Source organism: Numida meleagris, chromosome 27 (assembly GCF_002078875.1).
Source record: "Numida meleagris isolate 19003 breed g44 Domestic line chromosome 27, NumMel1.0, whole genome shotgun sequence".
Lineage (NCBI taxonomy): Eukaryota > Metazoa > Chordata > Aves > Galliformes > Numididae > Numida > Numida meleagris.
This window is the reverse complement of record NC_034435.1, coordinates 731,866-759,754: the sequence shown is the minus strand read 5'-3', so window position 1 is coordinate 759,754 and position 27,889 is coordinate 731,866. Positions and strand designations below refer to the sequence as shown.

At 52.9% G+C, this 27,889-nt stretch overlaps 2 protein-coding genes and 1 long non-coding RNA gene across 4 annotated transcripts in view; 2 read left to right on the top strand and 1 right to left on the bottom strand.

Moving 5' to 3' along the window:
- Window positions 1-236, bottom strand: part of LOC110389021 — a 1,672-nt gene extending 1,436 nt beyond the window's left edge. Inside the window, exon 1 of the long non-coding RNA XR_002433039.1 lies at window positions 50-236. This is a non-coding gene — a long non-coding RNA (uncharacterized LOC110389021). The remainder of the gene's footprint in view (window positions 1-49) is intronic.
- Window positions 2,677-15,665, top strand: RAB11B (RAB11B, member RAS oncogene family). The gene is made up of 5 exons (XM_021378641.1): window positions 2,677-2,834; window positions 6,573-6,768; window positions 7,884-8,077; window positions 9,536-9,616; window positions 13,845-15,665. Exons 1-5 carry the CDS (start codon window positions 2,795-2,797, stop codon window positions 13,988-13,990), a joined length of 657 nt encoding a protein of 218 aa, XP_021234316.1. The 5' UTR covers window positions 2,677-2,794; the 3' UTR covers window positions 13,991-15,665.
- Window positions 16,787-27,889, top strand: part of MARCH2 (membrane associated ring-CH-type finger 2) — an 18,932-nt gene continuing 7,829 nt past the window's right edge. For both annotated transcript variants that reach the window (XM_021378650.1, XM_021378649.1), the window contains exons 1-3: window positions 16,787-16,873; window positions 22,716-22,921; window positions 25,356-25,551. In XM_021378650.1, the coding sequence (XP_021234325.1) occupies window positions 22,746-22,921; window positions 25,356-25,551 (372 nt within the window). In that variant the 5' untranslated portion in view covers window positions 16,787-16,873; window positions 22,716-22,745. The remainder of the gene's footprint in view (window positions 16,874-22,715; window positions 22,922-25,355; window positions 25,552-27,889) is intronic.

The window sequence follows — 27,889 nt, the reverse complement described above, 5'->3', positions numbered from 1 at the left end:
CCTCCCCCCGGGCCCTACAAACCCGGGCGCTCACCCCCGAATCACACACCGTCAGCACATCCCCTCGTGCCACACACGCGCGTGACCGCATCCACGGCTTTCCGTGACCGCCCCCCCCCCGCCTGCTTCCACCCCCCGGCGCGCTCCGCAGCTCGGGGCCGGATGGAGGAGAGGCAGCTCCCTCCAGTGACAGCGGGAGAAACGGCGGCGGAGGACGGGCTGGAGCCGTGCTGGGAGCTGGGGAGCTCCGGGGGGGTCGGGGGGGTCGCGGTGCGGCAGCCAGCATTAGCACCGCACACACAAGGCGCTCCCATCACTTACCACTCTTCCGAACTTACAGTGGGAGCAAATGGGAGAAGTGGTAGTGGGAGAAGAGAAGAAAGAGATTTGGGTCCCAACCAAGAAGAAATATAGCTTGCTTTTTTCTTTTTTTTTCTTTTATTCTTCTTTTTTTCTTTTTTTTTCCCTGCTAAATCCATGCACACTTCAGGTTCTGTTCAGAACCCATTAAGCTGCTGCGGGTAGTGAAAATAAAATGCTTTCCTTCTGCTGCACCCATACGCATGAGAACAAAGCGATGGAAGTGAAGGGCCTTATTCACAGAGCAGTGAGGAGCCACCCTCTTGTCCCACCTGTCACCCAGCCGGGGGTACGGGAGGGTTGGGAGACCTTTGCCACAGGGAATCCAGCACAGGATCCCTTGCCCAGGAGGTTCTCCACCAACCACCTGAGGGCAGCTCTCCTGGTGCTGTTCTCTGCTCGGCGTTGGATGCCCCATGCCCTGGCAGTGCTCTCGGCATCACCCAGCAGGTCCACGCACCGCAGTCCTGCAGGGATATGTGAATATCAACGTGAGAAAGTGACAACACGTTCCTGCAAATCCTGGTTGCTAAAGATCCCTTCTGCGCGGGTTAAAAGGCCAATGCCTCGTAACCACATGCAAGCACTGAGACTGCAAAGAAAGGGTGAAAAGAAAGATTTACTCTCTGCTTCTTCAGAAACCTCCATCTGTCTGAGAGGAACCTCTTGCCTGACCCTTGGCGAGGTCGGGAGGCAGCGTCATTCTTAGAGCCCGCATCTGTGAATTCACGGCTTTCCTCCCCAGCCGCTTCCATCCCTTCTTATGCAACAGAGATGCCTACACACAGCAGCGGGGCTGCAGCATGTGCTTGCAACATGCTCCATTTCTCACCCCATTTTCAGAGCAGTGTTCATAAAAGGAATAATTCTTGGTGAGCAGGAGCCGGGTCCCACCGCCGATAGAAGCTGTTAGCCCGGTGCTGCCTGTTGCCATGCTCCCACACATTTATTATGGCTTACACCGGGAAGCACAGCCCAGGAGAAGCCTCCCCCTGCCTGCCTGTGGTGTTCATGGGTTGGGGGGATTTCGGGAGCCGCACAGCTTGAGGGGGTTGGGCTGACACCCCCAGCATCCCCGCAGGGGGATGGAAATGTGCACAAAGAAGCTTCTTCCCTCCCCGGTCACCATGGCCCTGCGGTGCCAGAGCGCTGCTAATCCTTCATCCAGCTGAAGGCTCCTCCGGGGAAAGTAGGGCAGGGCCCCACCGAGCGCCGAGCAGGGATGTGTTTAATGAGCAGAGCGAATTTTCTGGCACATCACAGAGCGAGGAGGGGACGGAGCTGTCGCCTTCCCTGGGAGAATTTCTCCCAGCCACAAATCCAACGCGTGGCAGCACCGGGCGCGGTGCTCGTGCACGGGTGGGCGCTGGGGGGACACGCTGCGTGCCCGCACACCTGCAGTGAGGCAACGGGGGGAGGGGGAGGGCTCTCCAAGCAGCAGCGTGAGCCTGGCTGTGCTCGCAGCATCGATGGCTGCAGCTCTCCCATTGGGAAACCCTCAGAGCAGCACAGCTGCAGCGCTGCCCGAGAGCGGAACGTCCTTTTGCTGTGGTTGCTTGTTCACATCGGGACACGGCCTCAAGCTGCGCCAAGAGAAAAGGGGAGATGCTTTCCTAGAACGCGCCGTGTCGCAGGTGGGGCTTTGAGCTTGGCACGGGAAGGTGATAGACCAGGAGGGCACGCTGTGCATGGTGCTGTGAGCGTGGGACGAGGCTGGCAGGGAGAGCAAAGGGGAATGCAGCAGTGACAGCAGCTCCGAGCATCGTGGGGCGGCTGTAGCAGCACGGGGGTTCTCTGGGCGGGCGGTCAGGCACTGGAATGGGCTGCCCAGGGGGTGGCGGTGTCACCGTCGCCGGAGGTGCTCAAGAAACGTGGAGATGTGGCACTGAGGGACGCGGTTCAGTGGGAAATGGTGGGATAGGTGGACGGCTGGACTGGATGATCGTGGAGGTCTTTTCCAACCTTGGTGATTCTGTGACTTTGTGACTGTAAGGTGAGGCAGGAGGGCTGCCCGAGCAGGGGGCGCGGCACGGCGCCGGGCCAAGCTCCGGCTGCAGCTGCACAGCCCTGTCCGCCCGCGGAGCCGCCGCGCCCCGAGCGCGGGGGCTCAGCGCTGCACCGCCCCCGGAGGACCCGCCCACACGCCAAGCCCCGCCCACAAAGCAAGCCCCGCCCATTGCCCCCGCCCCGCCCCTCCTCTCCTCGCAGGGTCCCGGCTCCCTCACCCCAGCACCCCAGCTGCCCTCTCTCCATTGGACAGCGTCACTCGTCACTCAGAAGCGAACCGGCCTCCTATTGGGCAACGCTGACGGGGCCGGCGCGACGCCCGCCTCCTGCGGGCTCTGGCGCACGCTGATTGGCGGCGGCGGGAGCGGCCCCCCCGGCTGGGCCGCGCTCGGTGCTTGGCAGCCAGAGGGTCGGCGCCGCCATCGCCATGGGCACCCGCGACGACGAGTACGATTACCTCTTCAAAGGTACAGCCCGGCGGGGCCGCCCCGCGCTCTTCAGCGGGTCCGCAGCGCCCGTGGGCCCGGCCCGGTTCGGCCCGGCCCTCTCTGTGCGCAGCCCCGCGGCCCGGGCCCTCCGCCGCCGCTGTGAGGGGGCGGCACTCCCCGCCCGGCCGCGCCCTGCGGGGCTCTGTGGGGTGGGGGTGGGACGGAGGTGGGACGGGGCTCTCGGTCACGGGGCGCTGGTGGGGATGGAGGGCTTTTATGGCTGTCGTTGGGTGCACCGGGGCTTGCTGTGTGTTTTATGGATGCGTTCCCCTGCTTGTTCGGCGAGCTTCAGGCAGAAGCGGGGAAGAGCCCTGTGTTCTTCCCTGTCTGTGCCTTAAAGCGGAGGTGTAGCCTCGGAAAATGCGCTCAGCTGTCTGGAGCTGGAGCTGGCTGCCTCCCGAAGCCGTCGCACCGCCTGTTCCCCAGGGGTTTGGCGCCCAGGGGACTTGAAAGCCTCCCAGTTGTGCTTCTCTCTGTCAATTAGGTAGGCGAAGCGGCGTTCATCTTTAAAAACGCTTGCGTTGCTTTGAAGAGCGATTTTAATTTCATCTGGAGTGAAACGATTCGAAGCTGTTCGGGCAGGGACCGTGCTGTGCTGTTGGTAGGGCACGCGCTCATCGCGCTTTGTAGAAGTCTTTCTTTGGAGGAGCGGGGGACAGAATTGTCCCTTCCTGTGCGTCTTGGGTAGGCACGGTTGTGTTAGTGCTTATTGGTTTGGTTTTGTTTTTCATTAAAGAAAAAAAAAAAAACAAAAAAACAAAGGAGCAAAATCAGCCCCACGCCAGAAGGAAGGGCACAGAAACCACCCAACAACCAAAACCCTCGTTCCCTATCTGGTTGGCTTCCCGGCCTTCCTTCCTTCTGGGCTGTTTGGGACCGGATAAGAAAGGATGAGTATAAACAAGATCAAGTGGGATGAAATCTCCACTGTAATAAGAAAATGAAGAGGATCAGCTCCCTGTTCTTCCCCTCCCTACCTTTCCAGTAACGGAATTAAATATCGAGGGGAAATTGATGTAATGAAAACATCAGTGCCCAAGGAGCTTTCTGACTGAGCCTCTTCTCAGCTACACGGATTTGAACTCTTTTCTGCTGGGCACGCGGAGTGCAGAGGTGGGAATGGCGACGGACGACGGCAGTGTTGTGTGGGGGAGATTGATTTCATTTTCTTACCTCTAAGGTTGGCCAAAAATTAAAGTCAATTCTCCAGCCCACTGTTTCCAAAGGAAACCTGTTTCTGCGTGCAGCTGGCTCCGGCTTTTTTAGTGTTCCCTCTGACAAGAGAACGCCGATCCGTGTCGTCAGGCACCTGGTGCTCCAGGCCTGGCCATTTCAGCAGGGCTGTGGAAGGGTGGGCGTTCTTGGCTTGTTGGCTCGAGCACGCCGTAGGTCCCGACTAATTCCAGGTTTGGGGATGCGAGCGTGGTTGTAGTCAAAGCCGCTCCGCTAAACCGGTTCCTCTCAGCGCGCAGTTTCCCTTTCTCCTGCGCGCATCGCCGCGGTCTGAGCTGCTCATTTTATTGATCTGAACAAAATGTTGTTTGTTACCGCAACGAGCGAGCCAGCCCTGGGGAGAACAAGCTGGGTGCTGTGCGCGGCGGCTGTGAGGGTCTCATTGTGGAGGCCCCGCGGTGATGTAACCCAGCAGAGGCGGGGGCTCAGCGCTCTGTTCCCAGTTAGCTCCGCAGCTGGGACCTCTGGAGATGGGTTTTGGGTGGGTTGGGTCTGGAACTGAACGTATGACCTTTTAATATTGCTTAAAATATCAGAAGCCTTCTGCCCGTTAAAGTGTGATCTTTGGATTAATTTTTCCTCTCGAGAAGACCAGCTGTTATCGGTGTTTATTTTAAAAACGAAGCTTGAGATTGTGCAGACGTACTGCCCTGTGGGGATAAAAAGGAAGGAAAAAAGCGCCCATAGGGGAAAAAAAAAAAGAGCTTTCTTTTACCTTTGTGGAAAATTAGAGCGTGCCGATCAGAGCTGAAGTCCAACAGGGCCTTTGGTTATTGGAAGCAAATGCTCGTCATATTATTCGTCAATATCTGGCAACCTTATGTACTGAATATTTATGATGAGCTCTGCTGGGAAGAGGCTTAATCCTCTTCATTGTGCAAAGGAATAGACTCCTTTTGACAGGTAATTAACCGGTCTGTTTAAAATTCCACGATAAACCTGGTCTTGTGTTAACAGATCTGCAGCGCCTTGCAGTTGACGGGTGGGTGATGTGGTGAGTGCTGAGCAGCAAACGGGCACGGGGCAGCGGAGGGGAGCTGAAATGAGGGGAGGCTGAAGGAGCGGCCCTGCAGTTCTGGGTGTAAGCTGGGCACCAGGCATGCCTTGCACTTCTCCACTTGACGCTGATTTGTTGGTTTGGATCATTTCCAAGTCCAAACTGGTGTTCCTTGCCCTTATCAGTGGGGCCAAAGGCCATTAAAGGAGTGTGATTTCATGTGTTCTGATGGATGTAGTAAGGATTCGTGCTCTTGCATTTGGTTTGGGACCCTTCTTTTTAACTCTGCATTTGAACGGGCAATATTGTCTGGTAACCTGTTCCCAAAGTGAGGAAATTCTACGAGATCTGATTGCCTTGGTCCAGAAGCTTAAAGGCATCTTCCTGCTCAATTCTCAAAGATAATAGAGGTGTGTAGGTCTCCACTCTCTGGGTCTCTCTGCTGGAAGAGAAAATCCTTGGTTAATGGTCGAGATTGAGAATAGCAAGAAGCAGATTGTAAGGTAGAGAGCATGAACTTGTTGCAGAGTTTGCATCGGGTTGCCTGCCTTTGTTACTTCTGTATTCAGTAACATCTCAGAAATGCTCTCACCAGCTCTGCCGGCGCATGGAGCAGCTTGCTGAAGGCGTCTGCAGTTCCAAGCTGGGCAGATTGCTGCAGGTAACTAGCTAAAGTGGGGCAGGACACCCTGAATTTTCTTCCTGCAGCCTATGGAGGGAATGAGCCAAGGGCTGTTTGCAGAGTTCCTGCGTGGAACTGGGCATCTCGCATGCCAGAGGACAGGAATGAGTACAGCCTGGAGAGGCAGCTGTGCTTTCTTGAGCTGTATGTTCATTAGAAGGTTTGGAAGCTTCTTGAACGCTGTAGGCTGCGTGCGAGTGAAGGCAGAGCGCTGCGTGGAGCTGGTTCCAGCTGTCCCGGGTGGGGAGATGTGGGGTGGGAGCTGCCAAAGCCGGAGCCTGAAACAATGGCCTGAGCACAAAATAAAGCAAAGCTGAAATAACAGAGGGACCAGCCCAGTTCACGGCCATGGGAGAATGCTGGTGAGCTAATTCGGAAAGCGTGCAGGGAGAGGTATTCTCTAATCTGCTGTGGATGGATCGGGAGGGTCTAGAAATCTCTCTCTAAAAACTAATGTTTTCCTGTTAGCATGGCAACACCTTGTGCGGAGGCAGAGAATTTTAGCTCGTCTTTTACTTCTCATCTAATCCACTAGAACTTGTTCTGTTGGCTGAAGTTCCATTTTGTTTGCTAGCTTGTTTGTACTATTGGATGCCTTCTGCTCTCCCCTTCCTGTGGGGAACACGTTGATGGATTAAATAATTGAAATAAATCTCTCTGCAGAAGGTTGGGCATGCAGGGGACATCTCATCACCCTAATTACTGTGGGTCCTGCCTGAAGCAGAGCAGCAGCCGGGGAGCACCGCTGCCCAGTGACAGTGTTGGTGTGAGGAATTAATTTGGCAAATCATGTCATGTCTTTCAGTTGTGTTGATTGGCGACTCCGGAGTTGGGAAGAGTAATCTTCTGTCACGCTTCACACGCAATGAGTTCAATCTGGAGAGCAAGAGCACCATTGGGGTGGAGTTTGCTACCAGGAGCATCCAAGTGGATGGGAAGACGATAAAAGCACAGATCTGGGATACTGCAGGGCAGGAGCGATACCGTGCCATTACTTCAGCGTGAGTACTGTGCCTTTCCTCGGGACAACAGCAGAACTCTAGCAGATCCATTTACAGGTAGAGATTGAATGAAATGCGTTTGGATGGGACACAATCCTTATGGCAGGTCTTGCTGTAGATCCAAGTCATCAGACAGTATCATGTTATTTGATTAGAATAATGAAAATAACTTTTAGATTCAGTGAGTGTGAATGTCACAGCCCTGAAAACTAGGTCCAGGAACGCATGCTGAACATCCAGTAAATAGGAAGGCAGTGATGGTAGTGCTGACTCTGCAGCACTGAGCATGTCTGTATTTTGACCAGTGGTGTTGAAAAGCTTTTAGATCACCTTCTTAATGCAGACAGTGCCTCAAGATGTAACATCTTGGTGTAGGTAGTAGACAAAAGTATCTTTTAGAGGGAAAAAGACCAAACAGCAAATGGCAGGCCTGGTTATTGTAGGGTTGAAATTTTCAGTGTTAGAAATACATCGCTGTCTGAAGGTACATGCGTGTTAGTGAATAATGCACAGATGAAGCCACGTATATGAGCCTTAAAGTGAGGGGAATTGTTCTTCCTGAGGTGTATAGGTTAGGTCAAAACAGGAGAAAAATAGAAAAGCACAGTCCAAAGGGAATAATATGTAGCAAGAGAATGGGTAATACAGAAGTAGATGCAGGTAGTTTGGAGGCACACCGAACAGGAGCTGGCAGAGCAGAAGAGACACAATGGGGTTGTGTGGATGAGGATTGTGGACATGACAAGATTGGTGCTTGGTGTTTGCTGTGGTGCTGAGCCCTTGGCTTGAGTTGAAATGTGCTCAGCCCTGTGCTGAGGGGGAGCATTGTTCAAAGGTTACAGGCTTGTGGGTGTGATACCATAGCCTGAGCTCTCCCTCTTCAGCTTTTTTTTTGGAGGGACTGGAAGGTCAGCAACAAATACTGCCATTTTACCAAGGGTTACTTTTCCTAGTTGAAAGGTAAGTTACAACTTCACAAAAAAATAACTCATTTTCAGGGGGATCTTTATTAAAGGAGGAATTTTAAAAACTGCAGTATCTGCATCAGCGCAGCTTTCTGAAAGGGAGAACCAGGTTTGTCCCTCTCTGAAGGAACGTGCCTTGTGTGCTGCCAGGTATTACCGCGGCGCTGTCGGGGCCCTTCTCGTCTATGACATTGCCAAGCATCTCACCTACGAGAACGTGGAGCGCTGGCTGAAGGAGCTGCGGGATCACGCGGACAACAACATCGTCATCATGCTGGTGGGCAACAAGAGCGACCTCCGCCACCTCAGAGCCGTGCCCACCGACGAGGCCCGCGCTTTTGCAGGTTGGTACCCAGCGTCTTCAGGTGCCTTCTCAAGTTGAGCGTGCTGGTGCAGGCTGGAATCGTGCTATTGTCCAATATTTAACTTCTGCTTTGCATTTATGTTGGTGTTTAGAAAATAAAAAAAAGAGGTATTTAAGATTTTGTAGCTGGCTTGTTAAATAGCGGATGGTGTTCTTCCTGCTTAAATCTGTTGGTAGCACATGTTTGTGAAACACTGTCCTTGAGCTGCCTGATATCCGAAGCGTAAACACTTCCTCTAGGAAGGCTAAAAAACAGCAAGCAACACGTCGAGGAGAAAATATCGTATGTAGATGTCAAATATCACAACACAAAATGTCTTTCCTTCCTTCCTAGAGGCCTGGTTCAATGGAGAGCTGCAAATGCATTCTGAACCTTCTCTTAGATGGTGCAGTTTCTGCTCCAGAGCACTAACGTGGATAGTAGTGTCATCTAGTTTCATTTAAGTGCAATGATCACCAGACCTGGAGGTTATCAGTTGTTTTGGGAAAAGTCTAGCTGGCTATGGGAGCTGCTGCCTCTGTGTTACTTCTCTCTCTTCCTTATCTTGCAGAGGACTGGTCAAATATTCTTGTGCCTGTACAGGCCAACAGACATTCAATTTACAGTTGCACATGTCAACCTCGGGGCTGGAATTTAAGTATATAGCCTTTGGAATCCTTCTAGGAATATTGCTAGGGCTGGCTTAAATGCATTTTCTGAAGTTTGCTAGTAAGCAAGTACCCTGTGTATAGTGAAGCCACTTTTAATTTTTCAGCTGAATGAAAGGTAAAATCTATATAAGAGAATCAAACAAATTGGTAGGCACCCTGGTTAGAGCGTTACTTTGATCATTTGGTTCAGCATCTTATTTCTTGCCCCTAACTGCCTAGTTTTAAATACCTGGTGATAGTGTATGTGACATAGTTCAAGCTCTGTGACTGCAGTGTGTCTGTCTGGGCAGGCAGTACCGTACAACTCCAGGCTGGATGTTTGGTTGTTAATCACTGTTATTAACAATGCATCTTTTGTGCTCTAGGAATCAAGAAAAATTACTACCAAGAGGTTTATTGTAACTTGGAGGTGGGGCCTGTGTAAGGAAGTGTTAGATCTATTTATCTGTTTTGAAATGCAGAGGAGTATGGTTACTCCTCCTGCAGTCAACACATGTTATCCTCTGCTCTTGCTGAAGATGCTTCTAGGAGCAATCTGCTGCCAGGTGAGGATAACACTGCACCAGGCTGGGGAGTATGTATGGCTTGACTGAATAAGAACTGCAATGAGGAAAATATCCTAATGCTACAGAGAGGCAGTGGTCAAAGATGCTGCTGCTGAAAGGCTTGTAATAGGGAGGGGAAAAAAAAATCCAACAACCTAGGCCCTGGCTTATTGCCCTTTTTAAAAAAAAAAAAAAAAAGTGCTATTAAAGTTCCTAACTGAACCACTTGTTATTTATTACAGAAAAAAATAACTTGTCTTTTATTGAAACTTCTGCTCTGGATTCAACAAATGTAGAAGAAGCCTTCAAGAACATCCTTACAGGTATGGTTTGTTATGGGTTCCGCGGACCTACCTCGGAAGTGAAACTTCTTCATGGGCACAGTTTGCAGTTATTGAGACTGTTTTGGAAGTGAGTGTTGGGAATGATTATTTGTTTGCAACCTGCCTCATCTTATCTTTCTGTTCTGCCCCTAACCCCGCATGCCTTTCTGCCCAAGAACCTGGATTTGCTGTAGGCTCCTAACGTTCCAAAAAGTGAAGCCATTGCAGTTGAGCTGTTGTAAGAACACCAGCAGTTCTGTGCCAGCACAAAACCTAGGTGCTAAAGCCACAGCTGTGGTAGGAAGTGAAATGTTCCGGAGTGCTCTTTAGCCCTGAAGCTGGCTGGTAGGTAATACTTCTGTCCAGAATACTGAACTCTTATACTCAGCTGATGGCAAGGGTTGAATGCAGCTATGCACCAACAGCGTAGCTGCACAGTTTTTGCCCTCTGGGAATGTCTCTTAACAGCCCCAGGAACTGTTTGGGAATGTGATAGTGGGCAGACGTCAAAATGAAGCTACTGATTTCGTGGTGTCTCACTGCAGCTGCAGGACTCGCTTTGTATGTGTGGGAATGCTGCGTGGCTTATGCAGTGGGTTCACTGCATGTAGTGTCAGAGTGACTCCAGATAGTATTCTTCTTGGTTTTGGCCTCTTTCAGACTTGGGCTTGGGATTTCCCATCTAAAGGAATGGAGTACTTGCTCCTGGAATAAGGGAGCACCTGAGGTTTAGGAGTCACCAGTAAAGCTTTATTACTTCACGTTACAGCAGCAAGTCCTCCTTATTGTGCTAAGCCAAAAAAACAAAAGCAAGGAAAAAGCATGGCAAAAGCAGTTTCACTGATTGGCTCACAGGCTCCAGCTGGTTTTTGGCAAACCTGAGCCAAGTGCTTATTGGACCTCTGGGAGAGTGCAGCTCAGCTCTGTGCTAAATACAGCGCATGGGGAACTTTCTCTTTCCTTGAGCGTGGTGTGGGCCAAGAATCCTGAGTTTTATGGTTAAGGGTTAAGAAAAGGGGGAAGGGTTGAGGATGTGTACTGGGAGATACATAGGCTGCAGGTGGTGAAAGTGGGAAGCCCACAAAGCAGGAGATGCTTCAGATAAACATTGCTTATCTCTGTAGTTACATCAGTTGGGGCGGGTAGCCTCTGCAGTGGGTTTGGCCTAATCTTGCTCTAACTTTAGTTAGGTGTTGTTTTGTACGAGGCACTGCATGCTTGAGCACTCTGTGTTCCAGAGGATGTATTATTTTGGCCCCGGTCTGAAGCGACTCTGCATTTGGGTAGCTCTGTGCCTGAGCTAATTCTTGGAAGCAGAGTCCTGGGAGCCGTAGTGCTGGCACACTCAAGTGCTTCTGAAGGAAGCCAGCATGGGCCTGCAAGATCTAACTGGAACTAAACACTGATAAACTTGAGCATCTCTGCTTTCAGAGGCTCTGCTCTAAATGCTGCATTAGTCATATGATGAAGATTTCTGAGCTGACAGATATCCCAGCACTTTTTTGTAGCAGATAAGGAGTTTACCATATAGCCACACTTTGTTAGTCCAGTCTCAAATTGCTGTTTGACATGACAGGGGAGTTACCTGCTGACATTTCAAAGCAGAGTCTTCCACTCCTACAAGCAGAAATGGAAGTAATTGGTAATTAGCAAAGAACCCTTGAATTTCAGTGTGACATAAGTTGGAAGAGATCTGTGAAACACACACTGAATTACTTACTATTCTACCTCTGGCTGCCCAGTGCAGTCTGAATCTTATCCTGAACAGTGGAAAACTTCATGCAATTTGTGTGTCCCTTCAAAAGCTCTTAAAGACCCATACCGTGACAGGGATGCTTGGGAGGATCCCGTTCCTGACTTTTGCTTACCACAGCTGAGTTCTGGGAGCAGAAACTACTTCTGTATTCTCACCCCTATACACTGTTCTGTGGAGTTGTGCCTGATTTACCCGTCCCACCACGTCTCAAGAAGAGCATTTCCTGAGTATTTTTTGTTCTTTTGGTGACAAGATGCTGATTTCAGTTAAATGAGAATGAGCCATTGTTCTGGTACTGCTCAGTTATCAGGAAGTGTCTGATGTATGCTGCTTGCTGGACACTGACCAAGGAACTGGCTTTGTATTGCTGTTTCTTGATTATACATGAATTATACAGAGCCTCTTACTAGGAAAATGGCTGAGTTTTAACCTGGTGAATTCTTTAAGGCTCTTTCAGGTTTGTTTTGCAGAGGTGTGGGGGCAAGCGATCAGAAGTTGGGATTGTTGGGTCTGGCCAGCTCTGTTGACCCCAGAAGTGTGTTACAGTTAAAGATGACCAAGAAGAGGTAGGCAGGAGGAAAAAAAAAAGGATAGCCAAGCTGCTTCTGTAAGTAAAAAAGCCTGATGGATAAAGAGTGGGTTACGTTCTGCTCCCCAGCAGGATTTGGGTTGAGCTGCTGGTGAAGTGACTGGAGAATACTGCTGTTGAGACAAAGCTGTAGAGAAGAGCAGCTGGGGCCTGAGCTCTTCTGCAGGGCAGCCTTGAGAGCAGGTGCTGCTTATCTGTGATGCTTGGCTGGATCTGATCTGACTCATGTGGTGTTCTGAGATGGTATCTGTGGATTTAGTGCCCTGAGCACTGGCTCAGCCATCACCATCCATCCTGTCTTCCCTTGTAGTGTTGTCCTGAGCCTGACCCTGGGTAGAGAAAATGGCCAGAGGCTTTTCTAGGAGAGTTCCAGTACTGCCTGGTGTGACAGATGGAGCCAGAACTTGAACTGAGTTCAGGCCTGGGCAAACTGAACTCAAGACACTGCCTCTGGACAGCATCCTGGGCTCCCAGGAGGGCCGAGGTTGGCCAGTGCAGGTACGGCTGGGATGTAGCCAGTGAGGCTGAGCAGTGCTGAAGGGGCTCTTCCCACCTGGGAGAGAGCTGTCCTGTTAGGAGAGTGAAATAAACCTAAGGAAACGTGCTGTGCTGAGCAGTGAGCTGTGAGAAAGCATGGGGAAACTGAAGGAGGAAAAGGAGCAGCAGGACAGGAGCTTCTTTGCTGGCCATCAGTTTGAGAGATCGTTAAAGACCAGGGGAAGAACCCAGGCAGATGTTACCTTGAAAAAAAGCGGGTTTGATAACTCTGAACAGCGAGTGTTAAAATACACCACCGAGCACCAGAGGGGGATGTTGCAGTCTCTCTTTTTCCCTGTAAGCAAAAAAGGACTGAAGGCAGCCAGTGGCAGTGAGCTCAGCCTTGGGTTAAAAGCTTCTATTTTAAACAGGGTAAAAAGGTGCAGCTTCCTTAAGAAGAAATCAACCTCAACAGAACGCAAAACAAAAAACCAAGGAACCAAAACCCCACAGTTCTCCATCGTTTCAAATCCTTGATAAAAGCTTTGGCTGTTCCTGTCCTGACGCTGTGACTGTTTGAATGTGACCATAATATTTACCGTAGGCTTCCAGGGAGGTGCTTGCCCTTTTCCTGTCTCACAATGGAGGGAAGTTGGAATGAGGTCTTACAGTCAATGAAATAAAAAGATTTCAACTTATTTCTACTGATGGTGCAGGTGGAATGGTTTCCTTCTGAAAGCTTCTAACCTGGAACTCTGTCTTCAGCAGTTAGGGTTCTGTGAGTCTGTGTGCTTTCAGGCAGGAATTATTTGGAGTTGATTAAATGTACTCTCTCAGGAATGGCATTTGCAGATCGATATGGGGCCGCGTGGAACCTCGTGTCTTTTTTTACTGCCATGGATGGAAAAACTGATTTGTAACAGAGCGGAGAAATTGTTTCTGTAATTTGGTAGGGACAGCTCTGCAGATGCTGAAGGGTGAAATGGATCCGGTCATTGGTGCTGTGTGATGATGTTTTGCAAGCTTCCCTTTCAGTAATGTTTTAGGTAACGTTGCCCCTCTGTTTTAGAAGTGAACGTTCCTGCTCCTTTCTCATTTAAAAAAGATTTTAACAGTACCTCTGTTCATGGAGTCTCTGAGAAGAATGTTGCAGGAAGTGGCTGTTGTGGGAGACAGTAAGGAATCTTGTCTTCAGCTTTTCCAGACGGAGCTGGAGTGTCCGTACAGAGCAGGGAAGCCAGCCAGATGTTACGCTGCACAGCTGGTCAGACTGGATTCCCTTTCACAGCTGGAATCTTCCCATTCCTGGGTTCAGCCATCTTCTCTGGCAGCTCAATCTGAGAAGCGCGCGTGCTCTGTTGGAGGGAGTGCCTTCCTGGGCTCTAACAAATCTGCTCTTATTTCAGAAATCTACCGCATTGTTTCTCAGAAGCAGATTGCAGATCGGTCTGCACATGATGAGTCTCCTGGCAACAACGTAGTCGACATCAGCGTCCCACCAACCACCGATGGACAGAAATCCAACAAACTCCAGTGCTGTCAGAACCTGTGACCTCCTGTAGCCGACTCTGATGCCCCTCACTTCGTCTGTGCTTCATTTAGAAACTTGTGTGCACTTCTTTATCTCCTGTGATTCAGTGACTCCCCTTCTCTCCTTCCTTCACCCCGTCCCAGTCTCCTCCTTTCACCTTAGAGCTTAAATTGTAGGGCTAACATTCCCCTGCCTCTGAGATCCCCCTGAATGTGATGACTTTTGGGCTTAAAATGTTGGCACTGATCTGATAGACGTGTTTGTGTTGGAACATCTGCTGCTGGATATCATCCCATGAAACACTCTCCTCAGATGGTTTTGGGTTTTGTTCTGGGAGAGAAACCATGGGGACTGACTATAACAGCTGAGGAAATAACTGCATTTAGGTTAACAAGGCTTTTTCCTCCCGTAGTCAGATTTTCTTTCCTGTTTCTGTAAGTACGGGGGAGAAATTAAAAGGAAATAGCTGTCCTACCCAATGCTCTGTTTTCTGTCCTGATAAAGTTTCACAGTGAGGTTTTTAGTGGTTGCACACACCTAAGAAAGCTGTTGAAAATAACATGACTTATTATGTAATTACCACTAGTACAGTTAGTCTGGCTGTGTAGTTTACTGTTTCCTGCCTGGGAAATCTTTCTCTCTTCTTGTTTTATTTGGGAACAATGAAGTATGTCTGCATTGCTTTTTCTGCCACCACGAACGCCTGTGCTGCCTGCGCAGGCTTTATGAGGTGGCTTAATATTTATTCATGGCTTATGTTAATCAGTTAACATTATTGTACAGTAAGTGCCAGCATATTCCTTTCAAAAACCACCAACTTTTGCGACCTGTCCAAGTAGGCTTATTTTGTACTGTAGATCAGTGTCTGAAAGCAGGATCTTCCCTAGTTCCAGGATTTTTTTTGCATGCTGCTTTTTCTCTAGAATTCCCCTCCCCCGTTTTGAGTGAGTGAAGCAATATTTTCATGTCATGTATATACCTGCACTTGTAAGGGTTTTGGTTGTTGTTAGAGAAACACGATACTTTATACATTTTGTAAAACTCCTGCAGATCCATAGCATCTCCAACTTTTCTTTCACTATTGACCTTGTGCATAATCTTCTTGACCTTTACTAAAATGCATAATACTAAGATTTCACGTAATAACTACTAACCTGCTGCTTCCCTCTTCTTCTGTTTGACTGAATTGCAGACTGTAATTCTCAAATGATTGTACTTCACCGCGTGTAACAGGTCTGCCATCAGCAGGGCTAACTACCATAATGTTTTGTTCTTGCTGAATGGGAGGAATGTTATCACAACTTCATGTATTCGGTCTTTTGCTAGCTTGTGAAAATTCTCTCTGATGATGGCTTTCCATCACTCACTGGCTCTCTTACACTTGCATCCCTCCAGCAAACACTGAATGTTGCGGTGAGGCAGGACCGGGTGAAGCTGTCTAAAGGAGGAGGTGGAGGTGATCTGCTGCTCTCTGAAGACGAGTGAAGCAATTTGCAGTGAATTTTTGCTCTGTATACTTCTGATTTTCCGAGACTGTGCCTCACTTGATGAACCTACCTGCATGCTAGTGAGTTGAAATATACCCTGATACAAAGCAAACATGAAACTGTAAATTGTACTTGAAGGGGAAATCTGACATTCCAGTCTCAGCTGTTCTGTCTGGTTATGTAATAAAATCAAGGGCGGTTAACTGTGACGGCTTTCATTTTGCTAAGACTTCCAGAGGGAGGCCTTTAATTTTGTACTGCGTGCAACTGGAGAGCTGCAGTTCCAAGCAAAGGCAGCACCCAGCATTTCCAGTTCTCAGCTTTGTTCGGGGGATACACTTGAGGTGAGGGGGTGCATGCTTGCAAGCACGATCCCATGGGATGATGATGGGAATCATCGCAGAATGCCGCAGCATCCCCAGCTGTGCAGCAGCCCAGCCCTCTAGCCAGGCTTTGCTGGTGGGGAAGCAGCCTTGTGTGGATTGCCTGGAGGGAAAGGTTCCAGCTCCACTCCGCTGCTCCCGAGCGGTTTGAGAGCAGAGCTCTGCTGATCTGAACTGCTGATGGACAGCGGCCTGGGAAAGGGAAACGCGTTACGAAGCTGAGGCACTGAGGCTGGCTTCCATGGAATGCTGGCAGCAAGGAGCGCTGCGTGCCGGGCTGGCAGCAGCAGAGCTCAGCCACAGGCAATGCTGGTGCCCATCAGTGTTGCACTGAAGGATGTTTTTCCCTTCCTTCCCCCCTTTTTTTTCTTCCTTCCCCCCTTTTTTTTCTTTCTTTCTTTCTTTCCCCTTCTTTCCACCCCTTCCCCCTTCTTTCCCCTCTTTTTGTCCTTTCTTTCCCCTTTCCCCCTCTTTCTTTTTCCTTTCCCCTTTCCCCCTCTTTCTTTTTCCTTTCCCCTTTCCCCCTCTTTCTTTTTCCTTTCCCCTTTCCCCCTCTTTCTTTTTCCTTTCTTTTCCCTTTTTCTTTCCCTCCGCGTGGAGGAGCGGACCGCTCGGGCCAGCGGCAGCGCGCTGGGGGTGTGACTCCGCGCGGCTCCAGCCGAGTAACGCACAACGCCGCTCCCCGACCCCGCGTCCCCCCCTCGCGGCACCGCCCCGCGGCGTGGCCAGGCGGGGGGCGGGGGGCGGGGCGTCCGTGCCCTTGGCGCGAGTGGGCGGGGCGCGGCCCCTCAGCCGAGCCGCTATTGGCCAGCGCCCGTTGCCAGCGTGGTCGCTCTGCGACGCCGGCGGAGCTTCCGCGCAGCCCATTGGGCGGAAGATTCGCGATGTCATCGATGCGCCGCTCTGTGATTGGCTGGCGGCCGGCGATGCCCCCGGGAGGGCGGGCGGGCTGCGGGGGGCGGTGCCCGACGGGCGCAGGACCGGCGATGGGGCGGTGCGCGGAGCGCTGAGGGGCCGCGGGGCCGGGGCTGCAGGTACGGGGCGGCGCGGGGGGACGGGCGGGAGCCTTGGGGCCGGAACGGCCGCTCTCCGGCGCGGGGAGGGCTTCCTCTTAAGCAGACCCTGGTCCCCCGTTCCTCCCGGGGGTCCTGGCCTGGCAGCGGGCCCTGCGGGGCGTCCGCGGGCTCTGAGCCCGTGGGGCCGAGGGACGGGACGTGACACGACACGTTACGTTACGTTGTGTGGGCGCCTCCGCTGCGGGCGGCGTCGGGGGCCGAGCCGTTGTGTGGGATGGCCGTGCCGTTGTGTGGGATGGCCGTGCCGTTGGGGCTCGTCCCGGACGTGGCGCGGTGCGATGCGGAGCTGCCGTGCCCGTGTGCGCCGGGCCGGGCCGCTGCCCCGTGCCGCTGCCCCGTGTCGCCCCGAGCCCTTTTCGTGCAGGGGTGCAGTTGGCATCCCCCCCTCCGCCCTCCCTGTTCAGCCCTTGGCGCTCCCCTCCTCCCGCCCCGCTCCTTCCAGCAGCCGTTCATCCCGCTGCCTTTCCTCGGGCTGCGGGTTCCGGCGCTTTCTCATCTCCCGGCCCTTTTCTGGTCTCCTGTCGGGAGTCCCCTCCGTAGATCAGCGGGCAGGCCCCGTTACCCGCCCTGCTCGCGGTGACACAGCCCCGCTGCCTGCCGGCTCACACACGCACCGTGCGCTCCTTCCAGCAGCTGGATGTTGGCCTCGTCTTTCATATTCGAGTGCTTTTCCTTCTGATTGTGGAGTCGGGGGAGGGCTCAGGAAGCCCTGGGACTCCAGGTGTGCCTGGCACTTCACCGTGAGGGAGAGAGCTGGGGCTGGCCCATCCCTTTGCCACATGCGCTGCTTTTTGCTGTGGAATTGCACTGGTGCAGCAGCAGAGATCACCCCGTGCTGAACACTTAGGAGACCAAGCAGATGAGCAGCAGAACAAATGTGTTAGTTGTAAACGGCTTCCAACAGTTCTTGCCATTGCTGGAAGAGGGGCTTTCCTGTCCCAGGTGCTGGCGTGGGTCAAGCAAGTGCAGAACACAAGGGTTTCCCTCGGAGGGAGCTGCAGAGATTCACTGCAATAGCGTGCCCAAAATCGAGCCCAGTGCTTCCAGCACCAGCTGGGAACTGGGAGGGTAGAGTCTGGATTCGGGTCTGAGATCCTGTTAGTCCTGAGGGGCTGTTGCACGTCCTCGCTGTGTGACTTCCTAGTGCTGACATACAAAGCAGAATGTAAACGGAGCGGCGTTTTTCTCTATTGTTTAAAAAATCTTGGCTTCTGACTCTAAAAAACACAGAACTTTTTATTGGAAGATGAAGGGAGGAACCAGGCATCTTGAACTATAAACTACAGGATGAGTTTATTTTTCCCCTCCTTCACTTTGACTCAGTTTTAGGATATTTGGAGATTTCAGAGTTTCTGTTTTATAAGCTTGGAAGCAGCATTTCTGTCAGTGGTCATGAACTCGGTGATGGACTGAGGAGAACGTTCTCCTTCTGCTCCCAAGAAGGGGGACAAGGAGCAGTAGTGGCTTGGTGAAAGCATCGAGCACGAGCAAATGAAACCTGGCTTCTGCGAGGAGGGGAATGCAGCAAGCTCCTGGCTTTGGCACTTATTGCTCTGTTGGAAGTTTTGATGGCTTCAGTTCTGGTGCAAGGAAACGCTGCTTGGGTTTGCTGTCAGCAGTTTGCCAGGCACGCTACGTTCTGGATAGGTTTCCAATTTATTTCCTCCCCATTTTCTTTGTGCTTCCCTGCAGACAGATCAGTCAAGGCCTGTGTCTCCAGGAGGACCAGAAATGCGAGCTAAGCAAAATATTGCAGACTTAAGTGGGGGAGAAGGAGCCTGGGATTCTGGTATCAGCTGCGGAGTTTTGCTTCGGAGCTGAGGAAGGAATGTGTGTTGGTAAGGAGAGGGCAAAAGCTCCGGTTTAGCTGCAGGCTGTGAATTGTGGCACTGTGTGAGCGGGGCTTTGGTAACTGTGGAGGGGACTGCTGAGGTGGACAGCAGCGCTGGCACCGTGTCCCTGAGCCTGAGATGATGTTTGGTGTCCCTCTGAGTCCTGGCTGCCAGGTCCACGTTGTGTGGGCACTGCTGTGGTGGTCTGCTGCGTGCAGTGCTGCTGCAGCCAAGTTGGGTTTACTTATTTTTTCTTTCCCTTTTCTGATGGATTGCCCAGAGCTGGAAAATCCATTTGTTTGGAGTTATGTTGAAGCTGCCTGGGAGGTGAGTGCACGGGACCAGGGAGCTGCTGAGCCTTGGTGTTGCTGCAGATGCTGCGTCTCGTGAAAGGGGAGCTCTTGTGATAGGAGCAGCGCATTCCTGCTGTGCTGCTGCTGTTGTTCCGCCGAGGTCCTTTGAGTGCTTCTCATGTCCCAGCTGCTTTTCAGCCATTTCCTTTTGAAATTTGTTATGAAAATGGCCGATTTGGGGTTGGAGAGACTCTCTGCAAAGGATTTTCTGCAAAGGAGTTTCCCTTCGCGTGGTCTTGTGGCAGATAACAGGTCTTGGAAGATGAGAGAGAACTTGGTTGGTTTTGGCGCTGCTCCACACACAGCACGCAGCAGGAGAACACCATCCATGTGGGCTTCTCCTTTGCATTCCGACCTTTCCAGCATCTGAGCTCGAGCCTCTTGCTTCCTTTCAAACACCAAATGACGTAATACGATGTATATTAGGCAGGGCTCTCCTGAGAGAACGTTGGTTGATGGACCAAGGAGGTGAGCTGCAGCAGGTCAGCCCCTGGGCTGTGCTCAGTGGGTTTTGCTTCTCAGCACTTTGTCCCTGGATTCTTTTTTTGTTTTGCTTTGTTTTATTTGTTCATCTCTGTCCTACGCCAGCTGATGCACAGCGCTGCTCCACTGGCAATGTCCGAAGCCGAAGAACTGCTGCAGTTCTTGCAGCACCTCCGTGGGCTGCAGCGAGGAACTGCGGGGTGACTCCTGGGAGCTGGGTGACTTAGAAAAACAATAAACACGTGCTTTCTTAGGGAGCAAAGCAGTGCTGCTGCCTTCAGCCCTCAGCGGAGAGTACGTCTGGACAAACAGAACTGAAAAAAAAACCAAAGCCCTGTGGCAGCTTGGCTTGTTGTTGTTGTTTGCTTTGAGTTCTGTCTGTTTGCTTCCATAGATCAAACCAGCTCTGCAACCTTTGGAAAGCAGGAGTGCTTTGGGCTGCCCCTCTCGTCCTATGCTCGGTGGCAGCTGGGAAAGCCTCTCGCTTTGCTCGTGATCATGCGGTTAGAAAGCGTAGCGTCTGCAATCCGAGTGGGACAGAACTGGTTTGGGAAGGTGAGAGGTGGGAAGGTTGTTTCTGGGGTTCAGCGTAAGCTTGCGTGAGCAGCAGTCGGGTGTAGCAGTCCCCCTGACCATGGTCATCTTGCTGCTGTAGTCACTCCTGGGTCGTTCTGATCTCAGTGCTGGCTGTTCTGGGTGTTTGCCTGGCCTCTGTGGTTTCCCCAGCTGGGAGAAATAACTCTCGAACAGGCTGCAGAGTGCAAACATGCAGAACACAGGTGGGGGCCCTCCAGCTCCTCAGCATTTCCTCGTTCCTGCTGCATGCGTTCTCTGGATGGAGAGCAGCGCAGCCTTGGTCTCTGCACTCTTGAGCTGTGCAGTCATTCCGGGGAGTTTGGAAACTCCTGTTGCCCTCTGGATGATAGCAGCTGCGCTGTGCTTCTCGCTGCAGTGCTGGGAGGCACCAGGGAGGACGTTAGGCAGGAGCTGCGCAGCAGGCAGGTCCCTGTGCTGGAGCAGGGTGCTCGCTGTCTTACCACACATGTTAGAGCTCTGTGGCCTTGCTGTGTAGCTCGTTCTCCTGAGCCAACTTTCCACCGACGACGTTTGTTTTTTCCTTCAGTTTGAGCAAACTCCGCAAACTCAGCCGTTTGCATCCTGGGTCTGCTCTCTGTGAGGAGATGGATCCATCCCCGGCCCGCTGCCGTGGTGAGGTTGGCTTTGGACCCACAGAGCTGCCAATGGTGGTGAGCCAGGAAGGGACCGGCCTGGCCGCACACCCCGCTCGTGTCCGCTGGGTATGGAGCTGGAAGCGGAGCACGCTGCAGATGTTATCTTTGGATTTCGGTTCCTTCCCCATGAGCCGCGTCACTGCTTTTGCCTTCATGCTCCCCGAGTGACATGAGTCAGTTACATATTAAAGCGGTGACTTCAGGCTCCACCCTGGGATGGACTCCGGTGTGGAAATGCCAAATCACTTGTAACTGAAAACCATGCGTTTCCTGCGGGGCTGAGGGTGGCGGATCCCATCCAGCCCCTGAGGTGGCTGCTGGGGCCGGGACGCGCGCTGGGATCTCTTGGATGTGCAGCACCAGGAGCTGCGACCTGAACGCTCCCGGGACACGAGGGCGGCTTTATTCCAGTGCACAAAATGGACCTTTTTATCCTCTGGACTTAAAAATAAACAAGATTTTGGCTGAACAAATGGAACCAGCCGCTTTATTAAAAGCATACATCTCCCCATGTCTGCTTCAGTGAGAGGCCTTTAAAATTGAGAGGGCTCCTTAACATGCAAAGCAGCTGACTTAAGTCATTCCAATAGCATTTATCATCTTTCTTTTTGCTCTGTAGATTTGGAGAGCTTGTAGCTTTTCTTTATTCTCAGCGGAGAGCAGTGAGAGGAGCAGCTGGAGCCCTGCGTGCTCTGCTAAGATGGATGGAGCAGTTGGGTCGGGGCAGTGCTTGCTCCAGTATGCGCGTTTTGGAGTTGATGGGTAGATTCCTGTTGGTTTGGTTGGCTGATTCCTGGACCCACCATGAGCTGAAGCCTATTCCAAATGCAGAGGAAAGGTCTGCAGATAGTTAGAGGTGGAACAGTGCTGTGCTTACCCAGATCGCGGTTTGCAGGGCTCCAGCAGCCGTGCTGCCCTCCTGCTTTTTGTGTTGTCCCTCTGTAGCCTGGCTGAGCCTCTGACCAGGGGCAAGCCCTTATTTTCTGTAGCTGTTTTGGTTTGATTTTGGCGTAGCTGTACCTGATGGAGCAGTGCTCTCGTGCGAACGTTTGTCTCCCGTTGTCCACAGAGGTGCTGAAACAAAAAAACATTGCCACAGGTGAGATGGGAGACATCCCCCATCTTCCCTAGGCCAGACAAACCCCATCCTTTTAATATTCCTCCATGGGTAAATCAGTTTTGGATACCTTTCATGTGACCCCCTGGAGGAGGAACGCAGCCATTCCCATGCAGCAGGAAGCCCTCCTGGGCGCATGGAGCCCTGCTCATTGGAGCCAGCGCTGCTCCTGTCACCTCTGCTCTGCCCCTGCACCTCCTCCCCAGTTCCTGCATTCCCTGTGCTCTTTCAGGGTGAATCCTGGAGGTGCCAGCAGTGTGTCTGCTCCTGGCTGTGTGCGCAGGCTGCCGCACAAACCACGCTTGGCCCGGAGCGCTGGAAGGGGAAGGAGCGCGGCCGCCCCGCTGCCCTCCTGGGGGCTTTGCTGTTGGTGCCCCGTAAAGAAATACAGAATGGAAAGTCAGGGCAGGGAGGAAGCTTTGGGGTCAGAAAGCACCTGAGCAGAGGTGGAGGGAGCTGAGTTGCACGGGGGTAAGCGCTGTGTGTGGTGAAACATTGCAGCTTGCACAAAGGGCTTGGATGCGTGTTTTTGTGTCGGCCCTGGCGCCCACCCTGTCCCCACATCGGGTGCTTTGGTTTGGAAGCCTCCATCGGGTTGAAGGCTGAGTCCTGGCAGTTCTCCGTGGGCAGGGGGCAAGGTAGATGTGCAACATGAGGCTCGTGGAGGTGGAAATCACTGGGGGTGAAGGATGAGTGCCGCATTCTGCTGGCACCCAGGGATGCCCGGGACCCTGAGAGTTGGGGGTCCCGTGCTGGGTGCTCACAGCCCTTCCCATCCCGCAGGTCCCCGCGGCAGAGGGGTGCGGAGCTGCGATGACGACGGGCGACTGCTGCCACCTGCCCGGCTCCCTGTGCGACTGCCCGGGCAGCGCCGCGCTCTCCAAGTCGGTGGAGGACTCGGACATCGGGCGGCCGCAGTACATCACCCAGGTCACCGCCAAGGACGGCCGCCTGCTCTCCACCGTCATCAAGGCGCTGGGTGCGCAGAGGTGAGGCTGGTGCCGCTCGCCTGTTTTATCCCCGTTTTCGTGGCTCTAAAGGGGAGGGGGGCAACAAAGCGTTGTTTGTGGAGGAGGTCACCGAGAGGTGGTGTTGGGGTCAGTCCTGTTTGCTCCTGCCCAGCTCCTGCACGGGGTCCCACACTGGCCAAGTGTGTTGGACCGGGGACCATGTGCGGCCCAAAGCCCTGTGTGTGCTCAGCTGAGCCCTCGCTGTGCAGAGAGGCAGAGCTCTGTGCTGGTATGCCACACTCAGGTGCTCCAAGGGCTGTGGTGCAGCAAAGCCCCTGCCCCAGGGTGGGCTCAGAGTGAACCAGTGTCAGTTCTGCAGCCTGGGGAGAGGAGGTGTGTGCTGCAGGACGTGCTGCCTGGCCTCCACCGCTGCTGGAGGGGGACGTGTGTCCCCTTGCTTGGGCTCCTCTTGCCACACTTCTCATGGCCTATTTTGAGCAGCTTCCACAACAGAGGATGCTTTGCAGCACCACTCAGCCCAGGCAGTGCCAGCAGTCCTAGCTGGTGTCCCAGTCCTACCCCGACCGCAGTGTAACCACACGAAGCAGCTGCACGAGCAGCCTGAGGTCACCACGCTGCTGAGACTGTGTTTGGGGGTGAACTCCTCCCCCTCCAGATAGGAAGGAAGGAAAACAGAGGCTGATAAGGAGGGTTTTTTTTTTTCTTGCACTGTCAGCAAATTTTTTCCTTCTGGATTGTTTATGGGTAGCCAAGGTTATATTAATGCTCTGGAAATATGAAACTTCTCAAACAGGAAGAGAAGGGATGAAATGTCTTACAGATGCTTTTATTAGGAAATAACAGATGCCTGAGAGCACTTAGGGCCTGGGCTTTTTTTGGTCTGCGCTGAGGCCGTGAGAGTGGACTCTGGTTTTGTTGCTCTGATGCAGCACCGATGGCTAAAGATCTTATTGCTGAGCTTCGCAGCAGTACCAGAGAATCTTCAGGCAGATCTCATTAAGTCTGATCGTGATTAAACCTGCTGAGTGCGGAGCTGAGAGTGGCACACCTCCAGGAGACGTCTTGCTTCTGCTTTCCTGAGCCGAAGTGCGCTTTCTTGCTGGCTCTCCTTAGCCCTTCATGTCCCACCAATGCTTTTTTCTGGCTCCTTTTCTGTGCACTGAATTGCTGTGTCTGTTCCAGAGGGTCGTGTTCTTGCTTTTGGTCATGCAAATGAATGCAAATAGCGCTGCTGCTTCTGAAGTCTGCAGATTGCTTGTCCTGCTCTGTTGCAATCCTGCACAAATCAGAAATGGAGTCAAGTATGAGTGATGAGATGAGGTGAGGTGGCTGTTGTCCTGTCAGCAGCGTGGGCACAAAGGCAATAGCTGGTGTGGCTCATCCTGATTTCCAGAGCACATGGAACAGGGACTTCCAACAAAAAGTGTTCCTTTCTCACTCCGCTTCCTGCTCCCAAACCTGTGCAGCTCTGGATCCGAGAGAAAGCCTGTTGCATCAGAGAGATGGCTGCTTGGAAGCTAGGAGAGAGGAGGCACCAGTGAGTGACTTGTTCTTGTGATTCAGGAAGGGTAGAGCTGGAGTGGGCATCTCTTGTCCACCGCTTTGTTTTGTTCCTTGGTGGTCTCGATGAGGGGTAGGTGCTGAGGAGCGGCACTGACTCGTTCAGACTGGCAGAATTCTGTGGCTGCAGCCCTTGGAGGTTTCTCAGGGAGTCATTATGGGGCTGGCAGATGTGTGGGGCTTCCAGTGCACCTGTGCTTTGTAGGACAGCTGGGATGCCCTTGGACCTGGAATGGCACCAGATGCCTGATGTTAGGAGCTGAACGTTGCTGGAAATGCCCGCAGCGATTCATTTGGTGTGGAATTGTGTGAGTGAAGAACAGTCACCCTGGCTTGATGTTGTTGTGGGTTCAGAGGAAGGAGGTCACAGCTGTGCGCCAGCGATGTGCAAGCTCCAGCAGTCACCAAACAGTAAATGCAATGCTAGGATTTAGGAAGCAACGAAAGACAGAACACAGGCACTGCAAAGGTCCTGGAAGCTGCATGGCTCCGACCTGTGACTGCAGCGCTGAAGGGATGGCTCAGAAATGCGAAAGGTGCAGGAAGGGGCAGTGAAGGTGACTGGAGTGGTGCTGTGCTGCTCTCTGAGGTGTGACCAAATAGTGCAGGGCTCTGCTGCTTGTGGGAGAGGTGGCTGAGCAGGGTTTGGCAGGTCTGGGTGCAGAAAGCATTGTGCTGTTCAGGACAAGAGTGGGGGGTGGCACATCAGTGGCCTTGTAAAGCATCTCTGGTGCCCCGAGGTTCCAGGAGAGCAGATCTTGGGTGCAATGAACGGATTTGAGTCTATGCTTGAACCTTGTAGCTGGGGGGGGTGAGAAGTTCCCCGGCCGGGGCCGAGTTGCTCTGCCTGTCTGACTGTGATCTCCTTCTGTTTGTCTGTCTGCCTCTGTAGTGACGGTCCCATCTGTCGAATCTGTCACGAAGGTGGAAATGGGGAGGGACTGCTTTCCCCGTGCGACTGCACAGGAACACTGGGCACCGTGCACAAGAGCTGCCTGGAAAAATGGTTGTCCTCCTCCAACACAAGTTACTGTGAGCTCTGCCACACAGAATTTGTTGTAGAGAGAAGACCGAGGCCTTTGACAGAGGTACCGCTTTCTTCCTGCTTCACTTTTCTGACTGACGTGCCCTGTGTCCTTGTGCTTCGTGCTGTGTCCCCCTCCTCACAGTACGGTTTGTGTAGCAAACCAAGGCTCCCATCGGACCCAGCGGTGTCGTTCTGACAGTGCAGGAGCAGCTTTTGGGGCAGCCCCTGTCTGCAACCCCCCCACAGCCTTGGGAACCACTGCACGTCCAGACGAGACCTCAACCCCCAGCAACCCAACACAGAGGTCACCACGTGACCGCCTGAAACACGAAGCATTCAGAAATACAGTTCTTTTTTTTTTTTTTTCCCCCTGTTGGCTTTCATCTAATCTCGCAGTGTTATGTTAGTGCGTGTGACTTCCTTGTGTTCTGCTTTGAAAAGTGAGAGGTGGTGGCTGCTGGTGCTGCTGGTAAAGGACCCATCCTCTATCGAGGAGCACCAATGTGTGCTTGGAGGTGCTGGTGTCAGGCTCCTTCCTGCTGATCTGGGGGCCCTGCAGGAGGTGGGGATCCCTCTCTGGGTATTGCCATGGGGGTGCTGAGCTCCCGTGCTTCTGCTGCCCAGGTGCTCTGCTGTGCTCACCCTTCAGGCTTCCTTTTGCCCCCAGGGTTTTTAGCAGCTGCCTGCAGTGAAGCCATCTACCTGTGAGGGATGACAGCGGCGTGGCCAGGCCATCTTCTGTCCTTGTAGATCTCAAAAGAGAACTGACACTGCTGCTCAGAGCTGTGGGTGCCCCATCCCTGGAGGTGCTCCGGGTCATGGATGGGTGCTGGGCAGCCTGAGCTGGGGGCACCCAGCCCAGGGCAGGGGGTGATCTTGAAGGTCCGTCCCAACCTAAAGAGGAATGAGTGAATCGGTGCCTTCCAGCACCCGAGGCTGCAGAGGGGTTTAGTTTAGAAGACAGTTGGGTCTGGCTGAACAGGCTTGAGCCGAGCAGGTGACACTGATAGCAGCTGGCATTTCTGGCAGCACTGCAGGACCGTGTAGGAAGGTGGCATGGGCACGCCTGGGGCGCCACGTGGAAGAGCAAAGCAAGGTCCTGCAAGCTGCGCTGCGTCACACCCCACTCTGAGCCCGGGTTGGGTGCTGCTGGGTGCAACATGCACGCAGCTCTGGGCTTTGTCACCAAAGTAGCTTTTCCTGTTTATTGCTTCCAAGCTTTGCAAAGCAGCGCTGCTGCGCTGACACCGGGCTGCAGGCGGGGGTCGGTGACCAGAAGCTGTGCGTTATCCACCGGGGGTGTTGGTGCCTGCTGCTGTCACCTTGCACGCTGGGGTTGGCTCGGGTTTGTAACTGCGCTGCTCAGAGCCCACTCTGTGGTTCCCCCAGCTCCATCAGTTGGATTTAAACAGAGGCACAGCTGCACGTTGCTTTGGCTGTCTCTGTTCCCATTCCTATTAGTTCCAAGGGTGACAGTGCCAGTGCCCTCCTCCGCGCAGCCCTGCTCACCTTCCCCTGCTTCTGTCTGCTGGAGCCCAGGGGGGAGGAGTCCCCCGTCTGGAGCAGCACTCAGTCTGCATTTTGCCAAACTTATGTTCCATTTTAATGATGACTGCTTAATTTGCAGCCGACTGTCTCTGCCTGGGCAGCCCCAGCCAGAGGTGACTTCAGAGCACTGTCTTTAGAAAAGCAATTTGCGAGAGGGCATTACGTCAGCGGTTGGTGCTCTCTGAGTCTTATCTCCTCTCTCCCAGCTGCTGAAACGTGTAAAATCCTCTCTGACCAAAAAACTTTCAGCTGGCTGTTTCAGAGGTTGCAAGTGTTCAAGCCCAGACGCAGCCATGCCCTTAGTGCAGAGCCCTTCTGAGAGAGCCGATAGCACCCAGCAGCTTGCCAGCACTTCCCACTCACACCCTCTATCTGCCCTCTGCTGTAATCTCGTCCCCACACCAGATTGGGCTGAAACTCTTCACCAGCTACTTTTGGGAACTTTCAGCCCCAAGCTGTTGGTGCATTTCTCAGAAGAGGGCCGGGGATGGAGGCTGCTTCGTCACTGGGAGATGACGCGGTTCCCCCCCCCCCCCCCCCCCCGTCACCTTATCTGAGAAATTCTCTGCTCCCGTCCTTCCTTGTGGGGGGTGGGGGCATTTTGAAGCTTTTGGGGAAGTGATGCTCATGTGTGACTGTGCCGGGTCACAGCTGTGGTGCAAATCCACTGTTTGCCCCCATCAAACTGGAGACACGTTAGGGAGCAGCTCTGCCACAGCCCTGGGACAGTGCGAGTGATTTGAGCCCGCGGCCGCAGAGCAATCCTTCCCCAGAGCCTGCTGCTCCTCTGCATGGAGCAATCCTTCCCCAGAGCCTGCTGCTCCTCTGCATGGAGCAATCCTTCCCCAGAG